Source organism: Trichosurus vulpecula, chromosome 8, assembly GCF_011100635.1.
Source record: "Trichosurus vulpecula isolate mTriVul1 chromosome 8, mTriVul1.pri, whole genome shotgun sequence".
In the NCBI taxonomy this organism is placed as follows: domain Eukaryota; kingdom Metazoa; phylum Chordata; class Mammalia; order Diprotodontia; family Phalangeridae; genus Trichosurus; species Trichosurus vulpecula.
Genome location: NC_050580.1, coordinates 123090979 through 123115488, shown reverse-complemented (window position 1 = coordinate 123115488; position 24510 = coordinate 123090979). Strand labels below are relative to the sequence as shown.

The 24510-nt window shown below is 45.0% G+C and overlaps 1 protein-coding gene across 1 annotated transcript; it reads right to left on the bottom strand.

Moving 5' to 3' along the window:
* Positions 1 to 1624: 1624 nt before the first annotated feature.
* On the bottom strand, positions 1625 to 23443 carry IDH2 (isocitrate dehydrogenase (NADP(+)) 2). Its single transcript, XM_036734593.1, has 11 exons — positions 22994 to 23443; positions 11479 to 11570; positions 9620 to 9785; positions 6934 to 7094; positions 6694 to 6837; positions 5974 to 6110; positions 5600 to 5751; positions 4062 to 4174; positions 3682 to 3779; positions 3043 to 3135; positions 1625 to 2087 (listed from the first exon to the last, which is right to left on the bottom strand). Exons 1-11 carry the CDS (start codon positions 23115 to 23117, stop codon positions 2000 to 2002), a joined length of 1368 nt encoding a protein of 455 aa, XP_036590488.1. The 5' UTR covers positions 23118 to 23443; the 3' UTR covers positions 1625 to 1999.
* Between the last annotated feature and the right edge of the window lie 1067 nt (positions 23444 to 24510).

Here is a 24510-nt window from a genome sequence, read left to right as displayed (position 1 = left end):
AGTAGTTTGTCATTTCCTTCTCCAGCTCATTTTACAGATGAGGAAAATGAGGCAGAGTTAAGTGACTCGCCCAGGGTCACACAGTTAATAATTATCTCAGGCCGGATTTGAACTCAGGAAGATAAATCTTCCTCATTCCAGACCCAGCACTCTTATCCACAGTTTTTTTGTTTGTTGCATTTGCGGGGAGGGAGAGAAGAAACTAACGATCTAGGGTAGAGATCCTTAACCTTGGGTCCATGGTCCCTTAATGGATCTGTGGATAAATTTTATGAAATTGGGTTGGAAAAAAAAATCTTTTCCTTTAACTGCTACTTAAAATTCTTCTCCCCAGTTAAAATTTTTTAAAAAATCATTATTCTGAAAAGGAGTTCAGTCTGTAGGCTTCGTTAGACTGTCAAAGGGGTCTGTTGTTTCATCCTTCATTTTTTTTTTGGAGGGGGGAAGGAAAGGCAATTGGGGTTAAGTGACTTGCCCAAGGTCACACAGCTAGTAAATGTCAAGCATCTGAAACCTCATTTGAACTCGGGTCCTCCTGACTGCAGGGCCGGTGCTCTATTCGAAGTGCCACCTGGCTGTCCCTCATCCTTCATTTTTAAAGAGGATCAATGACATCAGACTTTTTCATGAATTGCATTTAAGTGAGGCAGAGCTGTGCAGTCACCAGCCTCACTCTCTCTTTCTGAGTCGTCAAAGTCCAGTGGCAGGATGCAGGACAAAAATCAAGACAACTGGCAATGACCCAGGATGCAGCAGATGACCTTGGTGTCTCCAAGCCTGACCAGTCTCTAAGCACTCCACAGCGCCTGCTTCAGCTGCCTCCTCATTCACGTGTGTGAGGTAGACGTCCCCCTAACTCACTGACACAGTTGAGGCCTGTCAGTTACCCTCAGCCTGGTTTAGCCTGTCTGGCTTACCAGTGTGGCCACTGTGCATACTACAGCTTCCTGGGAGCCACAGGTGAAAGTTGGGTGACCGGTGAGGCCCTGAAAAGGGCTCTGGCCAGCCCTTACACCAAAGCTGCTAGTCCTCCCTGGACACCCCGTACATCCCGCCAAAAGGATGGAAAGGCAGTAAAAGATTAAAAGTTAAAGCTTCTTAATGAACAGCTGATTCAGAGATATTCTGAGGTTAAATATCAAATTCACAGGGCATAAGCAAGGAAACGAACCTGACAAGGGGATAGAAGGAACACAGATCACAAAATAAGGTCATCAAAGGGAACTGAGGAAGCCACCATTCTTTTCCTCTTCTTAATGACTTGGGTGGGTGACCTGTATCAGCTTCCCTTGGAATGGAGGGAGGAGAAACAACTGCAGCATCTGGGACTTCTCATTTGAATGCCACCCACTGATGGAAGATACGGAAGTGGAGCTTTCAAGACATTGTCCGGGGTGGGGGTGGGGGGCAAGGAGAGGTGCTTCAGGCTGCTCCTAAGTGACCACAGCTCTAGGGAGCTGAACTGGCCTGCTTGTGGGGCTTATGGCGCTGTTCATCCCCTTGGCCCCTTCCACCACTCCTAAGTTTATTCCGAGAGGTTGATGAGAAATGAGCCCCTTAAAAGGACCAATGCATTGCTCATACGCCCTACCCCGCTAAAATACAAACACAGCAGACAGGCAGCTTTGTAAAGAGAGTTTAGTAGCTAAATATGGCACAGTGTGTTCAGAGGACGGTATATAAATTACAGTATGTGAAACATCAACTTTGGCAAAACATACCTCGAAACTCATACCTCACACACGCTTTAGGGGAAAAAAATCTTCTAAAAAACCCCCACCCCCCCCATCAGCTTATAAAAAGTATCCCCAGCATATGTTTCCTGTTCCAAGTTGCCAAGTGAAAGGGTCATGGATCCTTCCATGCTGAGGGAGATGGTGGGGGCCGGGGGGAAGGAGGGAGGTTGGAGAAGTGGAGAACAGGAAAGGCACTATATCTGCCCACCTCCTGCTCTATTCTCACCTCCTAACCTGCAGCCAGAGCTGCTCCCCACCAACACTTATTTCTGGCCCAGAGCTTTGTCTAAGTTCCTCTTGATCGTGTCCAGGAAGTCCTCGGTATTCACATAGTGCTCATTCAGCTTCACACTGCAAGTAGAACAGAGGTAGTGAGCCCCTGGGAGAAGCACTTGCCTCACCCAGACCCCTGAAAGCCTAGTAGGAAGAGGTCCAATGAACAGCAAAGAGGACCAGCTACTACCAATGGGGGAAGGAGACAGGGCCAAGCACACACTCTAAGAAGGGTGTAAGAAACTGCATGCATCATCCTCCCACCTCCATCCACTGGACGCTTAGAACCTTTGCTATGACACCTGTGGTTTATCACTGGATAAATACTGAAGGTAATGGAGAACGTTTTGCTGGCATTCACCACATGCATTTGTAAAAAAGTAGCATTCAAAGCATGACCTTCATCAAACTTCCCTGTGTTTTGTGCACAAGTTGGCCGTCTCCTCTCTTGTGGTTCTAGGGAGTCAGATGAGCCCCACACAAGCCCCCAGTTCCCTTCCCTCAACCCTCACTGTCTGTATGGCAAACAATTCTTGGGATCCTGGAAAGCAGCCTTCTTGTTCCCAAGACAGGCTTGCCCAGGCTCAGAGGAAGAAGCTGGCAAGAATCTGACCACCCGGGTTCAAGCAGAGGGAGCTTCTGACTGCCACTGTAATTTCTCAATATAAGGCACTGAGCGGTTGTTTAGAGGCCTGAGTTGTAGCAAGGACTTTGGGATTACAAAAAAAAAATAGCCCAACCAGAAAGGCATCCAATCACTCCTTCCCACGGAGGTCTTGGCACCCTTCTTTGGAGGGTTTAACAGCATGTAAGCCTTAGGAAGAAGACAAGGACAAAGGGAGTGGCCATCTCTTCCTTACCCTCAAGCCACATGGCCCCTCTCTGGAAATAAGAATCTTGTGTGTTTGTCTCTGTGTCCTTCTCTCTCCTTTTGCCTCTTTCTCCCCCTTTCTTCCTTGTCTCCCTCTCTTCCCCTTCATCCTCTCCTTCCCTGAAAGAATGCTCAGAATTCCAACCAACAGAGGCCACTCACTTGCTTAGGCCATGGATACAGCCGGCGAGGTCCTTGGTCATAGCTCCACTCTCTACTGTCTCGACACACACCTTCTCCAGAGTCTGTGCAAATCTGGGGAAGGTCATTTTGGGTTAGGTCCCCAGCTGATCTGGAGCCAAGGACATGTCTCTACATCCCCTGCTAGCCTCCTGATCAGCATCCCTGAAGTAAGGGGTCTGGTCCACATAGCCCTTCTGACTATTAAGCTTTTCTATTGCTAGAAGCAATCCTGCAACCAAGTTACCTGACCCTGACTAAGGCAAATACAAAAGAGTAATTTATTTACAGGGTCAGGCCTTCCCTCTTGTGTACCGCATGGACTGCTTCCTCAGAATCTAGGTGGATTTTCTGGTCCAGAGACATCATAACAGAATCCTGTGTGCTCCTTATCCAGGAGAACCCTATCTCAGACCCATGGGACCTTGAAGGCTAATGAAACAGATACAGTACTATTCCACCAAGAAAATCCAGTAATTGAGGGAGCTCTCCATGAGCTACCAGGTAAATCAGGTAATTAAAAGTTTAGCTCAGTAGAGCCAAAAGCTGGGCACCAGCCAGGGTAGGTAGGAGCATGTGCTTCCCCTCCCTCTGCACCCTTTCCCATTGTCCCATGCTTACCTAATTAAGTCCTGGTTACCGTCCAGCTTTCCTCGGTGCTCTAAGCCTCTTGTCCAGGCAAAGATGCTGGCAATGGGATTGGTACTAGTGGGTCGGCCCTGGGAAGAGGGGAGACATGGGAATAGAGTGGAGGAACCCACCCCTCCAAAAAAATCCCTGGACAACAATTAGAGAAACAGCCCCAGCTGAAAGGTAGGGGGTCACACAGCACCTACTCTACACTGGCGCAGATCGTGGCTAAACCCTGTTGTGTAGAGAATCACTATAAGGATGCAGCACATCTAGCTCTGGGTCCCTGGCAGTGTCTGTAGTTGCTCAGAGTTCTTTGTGGGAAGGGGGACACTCCGACACAACTCCTCTAGAGGTCAGGTTACACTCACCTTCTGGTGCTCTCGGTAATGGCGGGTTACAGTTCCATGGGCCGCCTCCGCCTCAATGGTCTTCCCATCTGGGCAAACCAGCACTGAAGTCATCAGGCCAAGGGAACCGAAGCCTACAGAGAGGAGTGAAGAGTCTTCTTCCAGCACCCCCTCCTCTTCTTCCCTCCTGGTCCCACTGACAGTTGCCGGCGGCACTCAGATTCTCCGGTACAACTGGCATTGTGCCAATGACACAAGCCAGCCCCCACACCTGACTACAAGGCCAGGGACCAGGATCTCATCTGAACTTTGCACTAGATCTCTCCCAGCACCTTACAGTCCCTTGAATAGACTAGTTGCCTAATCAATGTTGGCTGAATTAAATTACCAGGGAGTGTCTATTGAGGAGCCCCGTTAGCTTGACCACATGGTACTTCTTGTGCTTCTCAGTATCCAGTAATAAGAGTACCCAAAAACACCCCCATTCGACTACAACTTTCTCCCCATTTTTTACGATAGGATGAAAAGGTAGCACCTTCAGTATGTGAGATGGATACTCTCACCCCATGCTCCCTCCTTCCTTCCTTCCTTCCTACCCACAATGATTCCATCAATCCTAACCACCCATCCCCAACTAGGATTTCAGCCTGTCCAAGGATGTTCCTCAATAACTGAGTACAGCCTCAGGAGGAGGCCCACACGAAGCAACATCAAGAAGAGAAAAAAATGTGCCCTAGGCCGAGCACTATCACAGATGGCCAGAAGTTACTTGCTACATTCCCATCTGCCTTTTAGGATATTATACCGTGCTAAGTTTGGCCAATTTGGGATTCCTCTCCTTCCTATACCTTCAAATCAACTGAACAAATATTAAGCAACTATTAAAGGCCTGCGCTAGGCCCTGGGGATATTAAGAAAAATGAAACAAAAGCTTGTCCTCAAAAGAGTTTACATTCTACATGAACACGGAAAAGTAATTTGAGGAGAGAAGAAAATACTAATGATTGGGAGATAGGGACAGATCAGGAAAGGCTTTCCATAGAACAGAGGTTCTTAACCTGGTATCCATGAACTTTCTTTTTAAAAAGATTTTGATAATTGCATTTTCATATAATTGGTTTCCTTTGTCATCCTATTTATTTTTATGCAATAGAAAATATCATTCGGGGTAAGAACCCTTGCCTTCAAAAGTGACATTTGAGTTAAGCCTGGAAGGAAGCTGAGGATTTTAAGAGGCAGAGGTGAGAAGTGGGACTACAATCTGGGAATGGGGAGGCTGGGGAGGAGGGAAAAGAGAAATCTATAGGAAGGCAAAGAGATGGCAGATGGAACCCTGAGCTAATAGGCCAGTTTGCCTGGAATGTAAGACGGATAAAGTGGAGTAGTACAAAGTCAACACAGACAGGTAAGTAGGAGCTAGCTTGTAGAGGGGTTTAAATGCTGCTTTAAATGCCAATTATGCTTGGCATAACTTCTCCTCAACTCTCAAACTGAGGTCCCACCAACAGAGCGTTCCAATCACAGCCACAGAGCCCTATTGTGTAACATCTTCAACATACCCTGGGCTAGTATATCAGACTGCACGTCGCCATCATAATTCTTGCAGGCCCAGACAAAACCACCTGAAGACTTGAGTACTTGGGCTACCATGTCGTCAATGAGTCGGTGCTCGTACCAAATCTTGTTCTTGTCAAAATCTGTCTTGTAGTGCCTGTGGAGGCAGAATGTCTGTCATGGGGAGTAGAAGTGGGATGAAACCAGTAAACCTGGGGCTGAGTATAAAGAGGGGAAAGCAAGTAAAATGGGGCCCTGGCTGGCACTGCAGCCATCAAAGAAGACGTGAAGGGGAGAGCTTTGGCCCTCATTTACAAAAGAGCTAATAAAAGGGATGGATAAAAAAGAACACAGAAGACGTCTCAGAGAGACACATTACTTGTCAAAGATTTCCTGGAAGATGTCTTTGAAGCGACCATCATAGGCCTTTAGGATGGTATTCTTGGTGCTCATGTAGAGGGGCCACTTCTTCTGGATGGCATACTGGAAGCAGCTATGTGCAAAACCTGAGATAGACTGCAAGAACAAAGATCAGCCCCTTAGCTTGGGCTCCTTGGCAGGCACTGTTCAGAACTGGACCTACCAGTAACTCTGCTTTTACCCTGCAGGCCCAAAGCAGTTGTGTGGTCACGGCTAGAAACTAAGATTCTGGTTGTCTGAGAACGGTGATTTATCTTACGTTTCCAGGTAACAACCAACAGGAGCTCTCCTTCACACCCCACCCATCCCTACCCTGGACGAGAACAGAAAGAAAATTCTTAATTCCTAGGTCAGATTTACTCTAGGAAGAATACATTCTTGTATTCCATGTATTCAGTGTCTCTCTCTGTCTTTGGTCAAGAAACATCAAACCCCCAAATGGAGGCAATATGGTTCATGGTTCAGTGGGAAAAAGCGTGTGCTCCGGAGCCAAAGAACCTGGATTCAAATCCTATATCTGATGCTTACGACCTGAATGACCCTGAGCAAGCAACTTAATCTCTCTAGGCTTCAATTTCTTCATCCGTAAAATGGAAGGAAGGAGGCAACCAGGGACCGAAAGACAGTAAAGTGAAGAGAAAAGCTCGGGACAGAGTTCATCCTGAGAAGCAACTCTTACCTCATCAGTGTTGTACATGCCCATGCCCACACCTCCAGCAGGGAAGTTGTACACTTGCCATTCCTTTACGCCACTGCCGTCTTTTGGAGTAAACACCATCTTGAAAGTGCCCGCTTTGTCTATAACAAAGTCAGTGGCCTTGTACTAGAGAAGGAAAAACATAATTGGGTCACCTGGGCACCAAGGAGAGACAATCTCCTGTTGGGCTGATCCAACCTCTACTTCCCCCTGAATGCTCACCTGATCACCATGGGCATGCCTGCCAATAGTGATGGGTTTCGTCCATCCAGGAACAAGGCGGGGGATGTTCTTGCAGATGATAGGTTCCCTGAATACTGTCCCCCCTAAAATGTTCCTTATTGTCCCGTTGGGGCTTTTCCACATTTTCTTTAGCTTGAATTCTGTAGAAAAAGCCAAAATAAACAGCTGGGAGATTGAGGCTGTGATGGGCCAACTCATTTTACCCAACGTTTTCCAGCCAAAACCAGTTTGGCCAAACCTAACTAGCAGGAAGGCATGAAGTGGTTTTGTGTAATAGAGGACAGGATTATGAATTTAGTGCTAGAAGGAAACTGAAGGATCATCTGACCCATATACTCTCTCTCCATGCTCCCATTTCATATACAAGGAAACTGGAAGGCCTGGGAAAGTGAAGGGACTTGGCCAAGCTAGTACAGGCTGAGACATAAAGCCCAGATCCCCTGACCCTAAAGTCAAGGGTCTTTCCAATAACCATGAAGCTTCCTGGAATCACAGGCAAAGAAGAGATAATTCTATCTTGGACAGAAGGGTATGGGAAAAATAAGTGGGTAGAGATATTAAGGCAATGGATTAGGTAGGTGGGGAACAAGTGAAGTCATGTCAAGGGTGGGGTGTACATATGCTTTGAGGAGGTGGGAGCTGCACACTTTCTTAAATTCTTCTATTTATAGAAGGGCAGTATTTTATAGAACCCTGGAAAATACCCCTAAGTAAGACCTGAGGGGCATGGGAACAGACCAAGAAGTCACAGTCACAGCTGTTGCCTTATTGGTTCTCTTAATTCAAGAAGGAACGAATTAGACATGTACTAAGAATGCTAAAATATAGCTTTTACATACATACTATCAATCTCGACAGAGACTCAATCAATCAACAAGCATTTATTAAGCACCTGTTCTTTACTAGGCACCAGGGGATACAAAAAAGGCAGCTAAGTCGTTCAATGGATATAGCATTGGGCCTGGAGTCAAGAAGACCTGAGTTCAAATCCAGCCTCAGACACTTACTAGCTGTGTGACCTTGGGCAAGTCACTTAACCTCTGTTTGCCTTAATCTACTGGAAAAGGAAATGGCAAACCACTCCAGTATCTTTGCCAAGAAAACCCAGCAGACACTACGGTCCACAGGGTCAGGAAGGGTTAGTTCATGACGGAACAGCAAGGGGATACAAAGACAAAAAGGAAACAATATCTACTCTCAAGGAAGTTATATTCCTATTATAATCTAATCTAATCTAACATAACATAAAACATAATACAACATAATATAATAATAACATAATATATCTTCTCTCTATATATATCTAATATATATCCTCCAATAGAAGAGGAGACAACAGCATCTACACACAAGATCAATACACATAGTTGGGGAAGGAGGGCTATAAAAGGTCACCCTAAGTAAGCAAAATGAAACACCAGGAAATGCCAGAGACAGAGCGAGCGGCTGGATAGAAGAAGGCTGTGCCATGTTATGATGATTACTATTCGTCATTATCACTACCCCTAGGTATAAACAACATGATATGATGCAATGCATGCTGAATGGGAAGTTGGAAGCCTGAATCTCTAGAACCGGCTTTGCCGCTGACTGGTTTGTTGTAAGCGAGTCATCTACCCTTCTTTGGCATCAGTGTCCTCACCTGTAACATGAAACGGTTGGACTCAATAGTCTACAAAGGTCCCTGTCGGCAGCAAAATTTTATTTTTCTTAATGAATTCCCAGAAAGATGAAATGACTTCTCACTTTTATGTGATGGTTGGTCTGGCAAAACGCTGCTGCTCTATCCACATCCACCACCACCAACCACACATCACATAGCACTGCACCGTTTTCAAAGCACTTAAGACAGCCGCCGTCTTCCTGAAACACAGATCCGGCCAGGCCATTCCTCTGCCTGAGCATCAGAGGCTCCCTATCCCCTCTAGGATAAAGACTCTACCGTCTGGCATTTAAAGCGTTTCACGGCCCACCTCTGCCTTACACTATTCCCCTCTGGATATTCCGTATGTTTTCAGCCAAGCTGAACTACCTGCCATTCCCAGCTCCACATCTTTGCCTTAGCCATCCCCCCAAATTGGAACTTACTCCCTTCTCACCTCCTCGTAGTAGGAATCTGAGCTTCTTTCAAAACTCAGTGCAAGCGCCACCTCTCAGAGGACAACTATCTTGATCCCCTCAGTAGCTAGTTCTCCCTCCCCTCTGGAAATCACTGGGTTTTATTCTATATATGCAATGGGTATATTAGCTGTTGAGGCCTCAGGCTTAAAAATATGTAAATCTGAAATCTGAGTATGCCCCAAGGACTGAGATTTCACAGGCCGGTTCTCCCATTGTATACATAGGCCATATTTACTTTTCTGTGTAAAAATGGTCTCCCTTCAAGACAATATAATTCCCTTGGCTGTTTCTTTTGAGTCTTTGCATATCTAGCACCTAACACAATGTGTAGGCATTTTTAATAAAATGCTTACTGGACGAATAAGTGTGATACTTACACTACTATATTGACAGTATTGAGGATGAGGTGAACAAATAGCTTATCAAAGGTCACATAGCTACTAAGTCACAGAATCAGGATTCAAACTTTGGTCTGATGCTCCTTTGTCCCAATGTCAACACGGGCCTGTATCGGTTGGAATCAGTGGCCCCATTACCTACATACCTTCCACACGGGCTTCATCTGGAGTGATGGTGGCACACTTGACGGCCACACTGTATTTCTGAGTGGCTAGGGCCGAGTCGATGGTGACCTGATCGTCTGTCTGGTCACGGTGTGGGAGCCCCAGGTCAAAGTATTTGAGCTGTACGTCCACATGGGGTAGGATGAGCTAGAAAAGAAAGAGACAAAATCATCTATTCAGTCAGAGAAAAGGAGAGCTCAATGAACAGAGTCAAGAGGAAGTTATTATAAGGAACATTAGCTATCAGGGAAGATCAGGATAACGGATGGATAGAAAGTGCATTCAGGTTTGTTTGGTTTTTTAAAATTCCTTTTAAAAGGGATGGCTCTCTGAGAGAGGAAGGAGGGACAGATACCCAGGAATGAAATTGATATAAAAACAAATTATGTAAATAAAAGTTTTAAAAAGAAAAATAAATCTAAATAATAGTTTGATAATCTGACATATTCAGAATGATCCTTAAACCTCAGGAGATGAGGGGCGAAGTCCCAGCTTGATCTAACAAAGCCAAATTCATGAGGAAACATAGAGGACCTTCTCCTTTGATTGGTATAACCTTTTTAGAATAAAACTTTTCAGAAAGGGGAAGAATGTATTTGAGAATGAAGATAAAATAAAACCAAAATATAATAATTGTTTTTGTTAGCATCCGCACCTGGGGCAGAGAACAAAAGAAATATCCTTTCAAAGGAAGTACCATAATGGAAGCCAATTAGAAGTGGAAAGAACAGAGTATTTGGATGGTCAGCACTATGGTTGTTCATTGCTGATTTTATACTGATACAGGAACTCACTCAACTCACTGTTATGGCCCATTCACCAAACTGGGCCTCGATGTGGTAAAGAGGAAACACCATGGGCTCTGGCATCAGAGGACCTGAGTTCAAAGCCTACCTTGAATGCTAACCACTTGGACAAGTCATTTCTTGTTTCTTTCTTCATTTGCAAGATGAGGGGGTTAAACTAGATGCTCTCTGAGGTCCCTTTTAGCTTTAGACCATGGGCTGACCCTGTGCCTCAAGCAATACAGTTCCTACAAACTCCAAAAAAGCCTCAAGTGCTTCATCGTGGGTGTGGGCAGCCATGACTTCTCCAAAGCCACTGGGGGCAGAGGGGAAGCTGTCAGCTTCTAACAGCGTGAAGTATGGGCCCAGTATTCGGTAGGTGTCATTTAAAAACCGGACCCACTAAGTTCAGAGAGGCTCTTCATTAGAAGGTCGGCTACCAGGGTATGTGAGATTTTTCTGGCCACAGCAACTCAAGAAGACTGGAGTGGAGGACAACTGTGATTTGTATGGGCAGAAGGAGAGCTCACATCAACAAAACCATGGCTGAAGTATTTTATTATTACGAGGCCCATTAGATGGCCCATTGGATAGAGCACTAGGACTGGAGTCAGAAGACCCAAGTTCCAGTCCGGCCTCAGATACTTTCTAGCTGTACAGCCGGGGCAAGTGTGCCTCAGTTTCCCCATCTGTAAAGTAGGAATCATATAATAGCACCTACCTCCCAGGGGTGTTGTGAGGACCAAATAATGTAATTTTTGTAAAGCATTTAGCAAAGTGCCTGGCACATAGTAAATGCTATATAAACATTAGCTATCACTGTTGGTATTACTGTTTTTTTAAAATTCTGACTAGGTCTAAGATACAGCACTAAAGTACCACTGTCTAGAGACAGGAAGGAGAGATGATCTGTCCTCCAAGACTGTGGATGTGAGTTCTGTGAAAAAGAAAGAGGAGACGGCACTGGGGCTGAGCAGGGTGATCCAGGCCTTCCTGCAGGCCTGTGTTCCTGAGGCCAATCCCCTGGAAGGCAAATGCACAGGAAAAACAGCTACCTTTTCCTTGATGAACTGCCAGATGATGCGGGTCATCTCATCTCCATCCATCTCCACCACAGGCTTGCCCACCTTGATCCGTTTGTCTGCATCTGGAATCCCATCACACATACACACACACAATCAAAATGTGCCAGGGAGCAAACCGAGACCTACTTCTCACTCTCCAATCCCCCAACCGCTGTCTCCCTGTTCTGGGAAGCAACACCCCCAGAGTGACAGCGGCTCATACTGCCGGAACCCCCGAAGGTGGATCAAACGCCTTCCTTCTTCGCAGTTGCCCTGAGAGGGAGCAGCTGTGAGTCTAACTGATCTATTTTAGGTCCAGATGTGTGATTTCATGATCTGTGCAGGGGATTCCTGAGGAGGAAACACCTTCTCCCCATGCAGATCAGCAAATGCTCTGCATTTCTAGTGTTAGACAATAGTCACAGGCAGGGACGTTAAGTGATTCTCGAGCCAGTCAGAGACAGGATCAGAATACAAGCCTTCCTGAGTTTATTTTATTTTCGTTTTGTTTTTTAAGGAGATTGGGGTTAAGGGACTTGCCCAGGGTCACACAGCGAACAAGTATCTGAGGCTGAATTTGAACTCAGGTCTTCCTGACTCCAGGGCTGGTGCTATAACCACCATGCCACCTAGCTGCCCCAGGTCTTCCTGATTTTAAATGCTGGCTCTCTAACCACCATCCCATGTTCCCTCTTCATCCTCGCTTTACAGCTGAGGAGACTGAGGTTCAAAGAGAATGACTTGTTTATAGTTACATAGTCTCAAAACTTAAATTTCTACCCCATATCTCCTGACTCTAAATCCGGTACTCTTCCCAAAACACCACACTGCTTCTCAAGAGGCAGCTGGTGGTGGAATAGATAGAGCTCTGGGCACTCGGGAAGACCTACGTTCACATACGGACTCTGACACCTACTATCTGTGTAACCCTGGGAAAGATACTCTGCCTCAGTTTCTTCAACTGTGAAATGGGGATAATAACGGTACCTACCTTGCACGGCTGTTGTGGGGATCACATGAGAAAATATTCTGTAAAAGTACTTAGCACAGTGCCTGGCACATAGTGGGCCTAATATAAATGTTTATTCCCTTCCCTTCCCCTTCAACTGTGTGGGTGTGTGTGTGTGTGTGTCTCTCTCTTTCTGCCTCTGTCTCTCTGCCTCTCCCTCTCTCTGTTTCTCTTTCCCTCTCTCCTTCTCTCTTTCTCTGTCTCTGCCTCTCTCTCTCTCTCTCTCTCTCTCTCACCGCCCCCCCACATACACTCACACACACACACACAAACTTCTCATCCCAACTCTTTACAAAGGAAACCCTTTGAATAGGGGCTTTTTGACTTAAAATGAAGTTTCATGAAAGTAGAGACATTCTCCCCCAATGTTCTGCAAAGCAGCTTATAATGTCATAAATACCTCTGGGCTCAGTGAGAATTATTGATTATACTGAGAGAGTCACAACATGTAGGGGTATGATATGGCTCAGCTTCTATGAATTAGGATCAGGCTGGCCAATACATACAAGATAGGAACCTATACAGAAAAAAAGCAGCGGGATAGTCGGTACAAAAGAACCCCATCAGGTGGCTAGCCATCTATGGAGGGGAAGTAAACCTGTCACTCAACATACTGACAAAATCTGTTCCACAAAGGCTGCCTTGGGGTAATACAGAGAATAGTCTGACCAAGGATGTAATCACACCAGAAGAGGGAAAGCAAGTTCCCAAAGAATCTAGATAGCATTCCGACAGAGACCGAGGGAATCTGGGCCCTGGGAGAGAAGCACCCAGCAGGAAGCAGGCCTGTTATAAAGAAGTATCTGCCTATGATTATTAAAAGTAGTCCACGGGAAAAAAAAAAACAACCAACACCCTCACACACAGCAGAGAGCAGTTCAGAAGAGGACACAGACAAGCAGGACAGTTTTCTTACCATCATGTTAAATTTAATAACACACTCTTTTTTTAAGCTTACACGTACATATACACACTTTAAAAAATTATCATATGCTCTTTTATAAAAACATGCAGAGGAGCTATTACATATGCAATCCTTTTCTGTATATTGAAATGTTCATGTATGCTGATATTTAAGTTTGTGGTAAAAAAAGAAAATTTATAAAAAAAAATTTTAAAGTAGGCCACTTAGAGGTATAAATTACTAATGTCCATTAAAGAGAAATTTGGTAAAGCAACTGCCCACTTAGCGAGGGATAGATGTACACAGTCTAGGAAGGCTAGTCAAAGGAAAAACTACAGGATGTTAAGGTACAAGCGTGACCAAACAAATTGGTTGGCTTCAGTTATCACCACTGTACTTAACTCAAATAACCTGAGATCACTACTGACGACAATGAAGCCGACAGTGTGGTGTGGTGTGCTGGGAAGAGCAGGGAGGTTCAGATCTCTTTCTGCCAGTTACTAGCTGGGCTAGTCTCTGGGCAAGTCTCTGGGTCTCTGTTTTCTTATCTATTTAAAAACAACAGCAGCCACCTCACAATACCTATCTTTCAATGTTTTCATGAGGGAAGAACTTTGTAAACCTTAAAGCACTACACAAATGAGAGCCCTCATTGTTCCAAACAAAAGGCAAAACACACTATATGTATTTCATTCCTTTGTTAAAAATTAAAAGACAGAAGACTGACTCTGAGACTATTTCTTCTACCCAACGCTTGAAAATGACACTTAAATTTCCCTAAAGAGAGCAGGAACTCTTAACTGGGGTCCCTGAACTTAAATTTTCTTTTCATAACTATATTTCAGAATCATTAGAAATACAATTTATTGAAGTAGCTAGATGGTTCAGTGGATAGAGCAGTGGGCCGGGTGTCTGGAAGATCTGAGTTCTTCCAGACACTGAGATCTCAGACACTTACTATCTGTGTCACCTTGGGCAAGACACTTAACCTGTTTTCCTTAATCCACTGGAGAAGGAAATGGCAAACCACTCCAGTATCTTTGCCAAGATGCATGGCATCAGTGTGCTATATAGTCCACAGGGTCATGAAGAGTCAGACACAACTAAATGACTGAAAACACAAAATAATTGATTTCCTTTGTAATTTTATGTATTTTATTTTAGGCATTTTAGAAACGTTATTCTGAGGAGTCCATAGGTTTCACTAGACTGCCAAAGAGATCCGTGACGCAAACCCTGTACTAGAACTATTATTTTTCCTAATCCTTCTTGATATCAAGTCTATATGGATATAGCTCAGGAACTACAGATAAGTTTTAAAGATGCTTAACAGAATCATGAAATCATTATAATAAGTAAATACAGTTGAGCAAAGAAAATTCCCTTACTGGCCATGTCCAAAAATGTGGCCATCATGTCTCTGCCAGGAGGTGGGTAGCATTCTTTGTCGTATGGCCTTTGGAATCATGGCTAATCATTGCACAGATCAAAATCCTTAATCCTTTCAAGATCGTTTGTTTTTACAACATTGTTGTAACAATAAAAGCTGCTCTTCTGGTTCTCCTCACTTCACTCTGCATCAGTTCATACCAGTCTTCCCAGGTTTCTCTGAAATTATCTCTCTCTTCTTTTCTTACGAGCATATTAATAGCCTTCCATTACATTCATATGCCATAATTTATTTAGCCATTCTCCAACTGATGGGCCCCCCCTTGGAATCTAATCCTTTGTGAGTACAAAAAGAGCTGCTATGAATACTTTTTGTACAAATAAGACCTTTTCCTCTTTCTTTTGTAATTATAGAATACGAAAGCTGGAAAAATCCTTAGAGATCACCTGGTTCAACCGTCTTATTTGACAGATGAGAAAAGAAAGGCCCAGAATGGTACACTGACTTGCCCAAGTTCACATAGCTGGTTAGTGTCACAGCCAAGACTAGAATCCGGGTTTCAGCCTCACTATTGCTCCTTCAGTTTTTACAGGTTTTCTTATGAGTTAATTTAACAGCGGCCAATCAAAAACAACCCCAAACAACAGAAAGAATCAGCTACAACTTAAAAAAAAACCCTATCTTGTTGAGGGTCACTCTGGGACATGACATAGAAGTTTTAGATTCTGGCTACGCTCCAGTCATTCATCAAATGTGGGTGCTAGTCACAATAATTGTTATGGCTCAGAGTACTGCAGAGTTCTTTGTCCCGTGAATCAAGAGGGAGCCTCAGGCCCACAGGACGGCACCCACAACAGTGACATAATGACCTTCCTGGTATGCCAGAATTCACATGACCAAAAGAACCCACACACCTAAGCCTATGTTTACTTTTAGTTTGACAAGCATTCAGGACATTGGAAAAAGGTCATCCAGATGACCCTAAAAGCTTTGCCTTTGTGCTATAGTTGCCCAATCTGTGAAATGGGAAAAATATTTGCCTTCTAACCTCATGGGGATTTATCAGAAACAATGAGTCCCAAAGGACTAATCTGCCTCCAGAAAAAGAACTGATATTGATTGAATACAGACTGAAGCAGGCTATTTTTCACTTTCTTTCATTTCGTTTATTCGAGTCTTCTTGTACAAAATGACTAATATGGAAACGTTTTACATAATTGCACATGTATAACCTATATCTGATTGATTACTGTCTCGGGGAAGGGAGAGAGGGAGGAAGAGGTAGAATTTGGAACTCAAAACTTCAAATAAAAACGTTAAAAATTGGGGAAAAAAAGAAACAAATGAGAGGAAATTGAAGCTATGAAGAAGGCAGTTTGAGATTGCTAGGAGATTCTAAACACAAGGTTATAGATGCGTAATGATCTCTAGACATAGTGTTGCATAAGTTCTGTTATCTTCTTGGAAGGTGTCTGGGATAAAATTACATAAGTGAGAAAGAACTTGGAAGATGAGAGCCAATGCAGGATCCAGCCAGCTAGGACTTTTTTTTTTAAATATTGCCCAAGATTCTAAGCACCCAATGAAACCTAAGGTTTCCAAATTCTATTTTTATTCCTGAGCCAGAGATTCAAAATCAAAGCAAGCTGAACTGCAGGTAGGTACTCCCTCAGGTCATCTGGGGCAAACAGACTCTGTCACAGCATCTACAAGGAGGGGCTAAGAACATAGCCCCTACAGCTGGATCATGAGAAAAAGACAGTCAGGCTGGAAGGGAGGAATTAACTTTGGGGTCTAGGGATCTAGGAACATTAGAGAATGGAAAGACTGGACCTGAGAGCAGTCAGTTTCTGAAAGAACACACTTTCAGGTAAATGCTTCATAAATGACTTTTGAAAGTCATGGTACATAATTAAAACTCTGAGGTACCACCTCACATCTATCCGATTGGCTAATATGACAAAAAAGGTAAATGATAAAGGCTGGAGAAGAAGTGGGAAAATTAGAACAATAATACATTGTTGATGGAGTTGTGAATTGATCCAACCATTCTGGAAAGCAATTTGGAACTATGCCCAAAGGGCTATAAAACTGTGCAAACTTTTTGATCGAGCAATATTACTACTAGGTCTATATCTCAAAGTGATCATAAAAAAGGGAAAAGGACACACATGTACAAAAATATTTATGGCAGCTCTTTTTATGGTAGCAAAAAATTGGAGATTGAGGGGATGCCCATCAATTGGGGAATGGCTGAACAAGCTGTGGCATATGAATATAATGGAATACTATTGTGTTATAAGAAATGATGAGCAGGTAGATTTCACAAAAAGCTGGAAAGACTTACATGAACTGACGCTTGAGTGAAGTGAACAGAACCAGGAGGACACTGTACATAGTATAGCAACATTGTATGATGACCAACTGTAATAGACTTAGCTCTTCTCAGCAATACCATGATTGAAGACAATTTCAAAATACTCATGATAGAAAATGCTAGCCACATTTCAAGAATGTACTATGTAGTCTGAATGCAGATTGAAGCATGCTATTTTCTCTTTTTTTGTTTTGTTTTTTCTTTCTCATGGTTTTTTCCCTTTTGTTCTGATTCTTCTTTCACAAGACTAATGTGGAAATATGTTTAATATAATTGTAGATATATAGCCTATATCAGATTTGCATGCCTTCTTGGGCAGGGGGAAGATGAGAGAGGGGAAAAATTTGGAACTCAAAATCTTATAAAACTGAATGTTGAAAACTAAAAATAAATAAAAATTTGAAAAAAAATCATGGTGCATTACTGTAATAGAATATTATTGCATGACTACAGAGAAACAAAGAAACATTTGAACTGACGCAAAGTGAAATAAAGCAGAACCAGAGAAACATTGGCCGTGACTCCAACATGAGCCACAGCAAAACAATAAAAACTGAATTCAGCAAAATTATAAAGACCAAGGTTGAACCCAAAGAAGCTACATGAAAAGGCATGTTGCCCCCCTCCTTTGCAGAGGTAGGGGACCATGGATGTGGCACACCGTATATAATGTCAGTCTTTTTCTGATGGATAGGATATGTGACACAAGGGAAAGGGACGAAAAGAAGAAAATATTTAGAAATGTAGGTGATATAAAAACAAAGGTATTAGTAAAAAATTTTAAAGAAGAAAAAACGAGGGTTGAATGAATGAACTCAACTCCAGGCCTCTAAAAGGTAGCTACACTTCACTCCTTACCTAAGATGGAATCTATACACAGAGATGGGTAATGATCGTATGTCATTCTCTCTGCCTCCATCCCTCTCCCTTCTCTAATCTATCTTCCAAACAGCTACTATATTGATATCCCTAAAACAAAAGTCTGATTATGTAATTGCTCTGCTCCAGAAGCTTTGGTAAATCAGATCATCTAACATTCACTTATCACTTATCACAACTTATCACTTTTGAATACTAGAAAAAATGAGGGGCTTGAATAAAATTAAGTGTGTGGTGGATTATGCTACTGAATCAGGATTCTCAGAAGAGGAGGAGGAGGAGAAAGACGAGAAGAAGAAAGCAAGCAGCAGCCTTGGTAGGGCTCTCTCTTGCTTCTAGAGTAAAATATAAACTTGAGGATGAAATAGCCAGCATCTATATAGCACTTTAAGGTTTGCAAAATGCTTCACAAACATCTCACTTTATCCTCACAATAACCCTAGGAAGTAGGTACAATCATTATCCCCACCTTATAGGGACAAGCCCAGGCTCACACAATTAGAAGTGTCAAGGCCAGATGTGAACTCGGGGACTTCCTGTCTTCCAGCCTAGCATTCTACCCATGGTGGCACCCAGTAACCCATTTTGGGCATTTAACCCCTTCCCAATCTAATTTCCACTTAGTTTAATTTTGTACATTTCTTTCCTTCGAACATATTAGGCTCCAACCAAACTGTTCTCCCAGCTGTTCTCTATATATGGAATTCCATTTCCCATCTCTGTTATCCCCAGTATCCGCAATTTGCTCCCTCCTTACATGCACTGTTTAACATCCTGAGCTCCCGTCAAGGCTCAAATCAAGTCCCACCTCCCACAAGAGGCTTTAAAAAGTCTCCTGGTAGATGGTTTATTTTGTATGTACTTTGTAATCTATCTATATTTACTTTTCTATGTATATCCCTACCCTACCTCCCAAAAGAATGTGGTAAGCACTTCAAAGGCCAGGACAGTTTTGTTTGTATCTTTGTACCCCCGTAACCTAGCATGCTGCTTGGTGCATAGTAGGCTCCTAATAAATGTTTGGTGACATGGCCCCAAGAAAAAATAGGAGAAGCCATATCCTCCCCATACCTTTTCAGAAGCAGGAGATCCACAAGTATGGAACATTATACATATTTCAGATTTTTTTTCCAATGTACTAATTGATTTTGTAGTCCCTTTTTTTTCTTTGAAAAACTGTTAAACAGAATGGCTTTCTGGGAGGAAAGAGGGATATACGGGGAAATTTAGATGCCATAAAACCAAAATATACCAATGAAAATGTATTTTTAAAAATATGTTTGGTGAAGAAACAAATGCTCTGTCCCTACTCTGAGATCATTTGTCCCCCTAGAATTTCCTGTTCACAGAGAGCTAAGCAACACTGCTGAACCAACAGTTGTCCTTATCTGTTGGATATAATCCAAAAGAGAATCAGCTCAGAACTGGGGTGAGGGATGGGCCATAAATGTACCAAGGGTGGGGAACCTGCAGCCTCAAGTCCACAGGTGGCTTTCTAGGTCCTCAAGTGGGCCACACTGTGGCCTTGAGGCTGCAGGTTCCCCACCCCTGGTATAGCCCTATCCCATCTGAGCCCATCTGAGAGGCTCCGCTCCTTAAGCCACATCACCACAGTCATCACAGAAGCTTGGAAGCTGGAGGGGCCCTGAAGAGTAGGGGGCAGGGTGAGAAAATATGAAGTCCTAGGGAAAACAACTGCTGGAGACAGTTCTACGAGTCTAAGTTTAAGCTGAACTATTCCTCTCCCTTCCAGAGGGAATTCTCCGAATTTAGCAGTAAAGCCTCAGGCAGCAGTTCTGGGCTATATATATCTATGCAAGACTTATTTGTTGTGGTACTAGAAAGAAGGCACACTATGATCATGCAGCAAAGAGATGGGGTTGTTTTAACCAAATAAATAATAAAGTCCCATCAAGAAGAAAAGCGCATGCTTGAATCTCATCTAGAACTCCTTTAGCCAAAATGAACCAGATGTCTCCTGAAAAGGATATTCTGTTACCAGGCTACCTTCACTCCAAGTCTGATGTAACTTCTTTTGTAAACAAACACTTGTCCCAAACACCTGGGAAAGCATAAGATTCGGGGTCACCAGGATTCTATCTCTTGATATTGGCCATGAGAAATATATTTATAGATCATAGTTATCTTCTCATCTAACTCAAACCCTTGGGATAAACCCCAATATACTCTAGTAGAATGTATGCTCCTTGAGGTCAAGGTCTGTCATTTCAGTCTTTGGAACCCCAGTACCTAGCACATAGGAGGCGCTTTAATAAATACTTGTTGAATTGAATGGACTTTCCTAATTTTACCTTAATGACCAATCATGATGACTTCCTGATGATGTTCATTCAGTTATTCAGTCTTTCAATCAATGAACAAGCACTTATTGATTGCCTACTATGTGCCAAGCCATATGCTAAAAGCTCAGGATGCAAAAAAAAAAATAGTTTTTACTGTCAGAGAGCTCACTTTTTAATGGGGGTGACAACATGCAAACAACTAGGAGTCAGGAGGCAGCGATGAGTAAGAAGGGCATACCAGGCTTGGGGGTAGGGGGCAGCCATGGAGATGGGAGATGTGTCTTGTGTAAGGAACAGCCAGAAGGCCAGTGTCACCGGATCACAGAGTAGGAGGAAGGGCAGAGAAGTGTAAGAAGAATGGAAAAGTAAGAAAGGCCAAGTTGTGAAGGTGTTTAAAATTCAGAGAATTTTCTGTTTCTTCCTAGAACCAAAATAAAGTAGGTTTAATGAGTAGTGGGGGTGCTTTAGGCAGCTTTTACTTTGGGAGCTCATATTTAGGGTTTAGAATACGAGGCATTGGGACATGAAATTTTCTTCACACTTTAAGAAAATGTTATCTTGGAATTCTCCCACTTCCACTGGATTTTATTGAGGATGGTGCCACAGGACACTTTTTGTTTGAGAAAGGGGGGAATTCAGGACACGTGGGGTGGTGAGTTTGGAATTGCAAATCTGGTTGTACCCTGTCAGAAAAGTTGTGAAGTGTGAATGTCCTTTTCTCCTCTATGTTCTAGGGACTGGAACCCCACCCAAAGCACCAGGAGTTCTGGTCAGCTATTGGGCCTCCCAGTTAAACATTACCTCTTTTCTCCAGGTAAAGCCCAACTCATTTCCCTTGTGCGTTCTGGCTCACAGTCCAGTGGTCAATGGCTAAGTCAAGGTCATGGGTTTCCTTAACATGGAGGCCAGAGGGCCCCACCTGTTCCTTTCATCATTTCCACTACTGGGACGAAGGAAAGTGCTAGAGAAATTTAGATTTGGTTCCAAGTCCCAGTCTCCTTTTCTGGTGATGGAGAGGGTGAGCCTGGGGGTGGGAAGAGGTGGGGGTGGGGCAGAGGAAGTAAAAAGAAATCTATTATCTTTCTTCAAGGGAGTCTGCTCTTCCCTCTTCCCAGTCCTTACTTCTCAATACCTAGATAAGAATTCTCTTGGGACTATGAGAGTGATTTCCAAGAAAGTAACCTCTAGGAGAGACTGCCCGTCTCCTATGACACATTCAAATACATTTCTAACAGCAGGCTGACATTCTTTGAGGGGTGTGTGTGTGTGTGTGTGTGTGTGTGTGTGTTAAGGGAGAGGAAAGGGGGAATAGCAGAAGAAAGACAAGAGCAGTCAAGGAGGAAAATATTGGGTAAGGCAGCTAAAGTAAAATGTCTCAGTAAAAGAAAAAGAGATGATTGGCTGCCAGAAGAAGAGAAAATGAAAGCTATAGCGAGAAAAGGAACCTGTCAGTCTTAAATAAATACCAGTTTTATATACCACAATTTTTAAACAAAAGAAAAGAAAAAACCACCCCACCTTCCTGTAGCCATCTACTAACAGGGCCCAGAAACAGCTGACGTGGGCCTAAAATCTGCTCTCCTAGGGGAAGACAGAGGTCTGCAAACTGGATAGAGGAAACAGGCAGACCGTGCAGCAGCCGGCCAACCTTTGTCTGTGTAGCAGCTGAGACTGTCCTCTCCATCCTCCCAGCTGCTGATGGTGGCCATGGGGTGCTGCATGTCTGTTAGGGATCAAACAACAGCTGCTTCCCTTCTGACTTCTTGTTCCCCAAACTCCAGTCTTCTCCCCAGGGTAAATGGAGGGCTACCTTCCCTGCGGAGCTCAGGCACCCAGAGTTTAGACCAGGAAGGCACAGTAGGCATAATCCTTCATGTGCCCCAGGGGGGAAGCCACTGGATCATAATTTTTAGCTACAGGGGTCATCTAGTAGCCCAACCACCTCATTTTACCGATGAGAAAACAGACCCAGAAAGTTCTGTGACTTGTCAGAGAACCCTAAGCGAAGAACTGGCAAAGCCAGCATTCAAACCCAGTTCCCAACTCAAATACAGAACCCCATCCACTGCACCACACCGCCGGCGTGTCTGTCTCCCCAGGGGCTACGGTCCTCGCTGAAAAGCAACCCCCAAACGCAGACGTGGTGGAGGAAAGGGGTGGAGAGGCGGGGCGGGGTGGGGGGTGGAAGAGCAAGAGCGACCCTGGCGCTGAGCCTGGACCAGGGGCCACCAGTTGCTGCTGCCCTTCAAGTTCCCAACCCCTACGTTTTAAAGCAAGGTTATGGAGAACAGACGGGAGGAGGAATGGGGGGAGGGGGGCTTGAGGAGGCACGGAGTGGAAAGCAGAACTCCGCAGAGCGCTGCGATCCCTTTGTGTCCGGGGCTCCCCCCACCCCACCTCGTCTGACACCCGTCAACAGGCCAAGTTCACTGCCGCGGGCTCTCCCACAAGCCGCGGTCGCCCCTCGCCCCTGTCGCGGCGGGCGCGATGTGCACCCACCCCTGCTCTCCCCTCCCTTCCAACGTGGACCCGCAGACCCTCCCTCTGGAAGCCGCCACGTCCCCGAGCTAGGCAAGCCCGGCTGCAACCCCAGCCCTGGGCCCTACGTGGCCCGGGGTCCAGGAACGCCGGCTTGGCCACTCACAGTTGCGGCGTGGCTGCCCTCCCTGCAGGCTCAGGGCTGCCGGGGCCAAGGCCCCTGGGGCTCTGCCCAGGACCGAGGCGGAGGTTCTGCCTAGGGAGCGCACGACGTGCAGGTAACCCGCCATCCCGGAGCGCACAGACGGAGAGGAGCACTGGGCAGGGGCGGGGGGGGCCTCGCGCAGGCTGGAGCCGGGTGGGGGGCGCCCCGGGCAGGGAGCGGAGCTGGGAGGGAGGAGGGACGCGCACGGCCTCGGCTACCCATTGGGCCGCGGGCTCGGGGGCCGGGGCGGAGCCTGGCTCGGGGCGCGCAGGGAGCCCGCGCTTCCGTGGCCGAGGAGAGCCCAGACACGCGCTGTTTGCAGTTGGTGGTGGTCGGGCCTGGGAACCGGGGGCCGGGAGAGGCGCAGTTCGCCCTCTGAGGTCGCCCGCCCGCCTGCCCCGCGGCCAGCTCGGATCTGCCTGCCTGGGGCTGACCCCTTCCTCTGCGTCCGGGCCAGACCCCCACGCATTACACCCAAACGCCGTTCTCCGAACACTCGCCCCCCCTCACTCACGGTATTCTTGGAAGTGATTTCATTTCTAAGGCATTAGCTGGAAAACAAAGCTTATTTTAAAGCAAGTCTGGAAAAAAAAAAACGTGTGTGCGCAGACATATATTGTCAATATTTACGGGGTATAATCAAGAATCAAGATAATCATGTTATATTTTAACAAAAAAAATGTGTCCCCAAATTATTGCACTGAGGTCATTTTTGTGCACCAGGCAGCACCACTGGCTCCTGGGGCTCTGATTCCTCCTCCATCTACTGTCAAAGAGGAAACCTTCTCTCTTCTAGTTGTTTCTTGAAATTAGAGACCGGCAAGGGGTGGGGCTACCTCTGGGGGAAAAAATGGGGTTTTACTTCGTGACGGAACTTCACCTTCCTGAGTAGACGCGCTCCTGCTGTCTGCTTCCCTCCCTTCAAAATGCTTTCGCATCTCCCTTTTATTCCGCCTTTCTTAAACCCCAAATTGTGGACACTGTGCTCTCCCTCACCACCCCACCCATCTCTAGTTGTTGCCAGATTGAGTACTCTATTTGACCTTGGATAAACAACATCAAAGTAGAATAAATTGAACCGCTCCCAAGATGAGCTACCGAGTTGGCTTGGGGGTCCAAAAGGAGCACAGGGGCCGGGATGTGGCGTAATCTATGTCTAGGATGAATAGGGAGTCGCCTGCCCTTGGGGCCACACCTCAGGAGGGGCATGTGGTTCAGAGGTGCCAGGAGACTCCGAGTTGAACCAGAAACACAAAAAGCCAGACTTTCTAACCAATCTGGGGGCAAAATCCTTACCCAGGCAGGTCCTATCTCTTGTCAATGATTTCCAGGTCATGACTGCTTTAGCAATGAACTTGGCTATTGGTAGATCATTTAACTTCTTCCATCCTCACTTTCTTCATCTGTGCGAGGAGGCTCTTGGCTCAGATGATCTCTAATTTCTGATTATATCACTTGGCTTAATAATTCTTACTGCG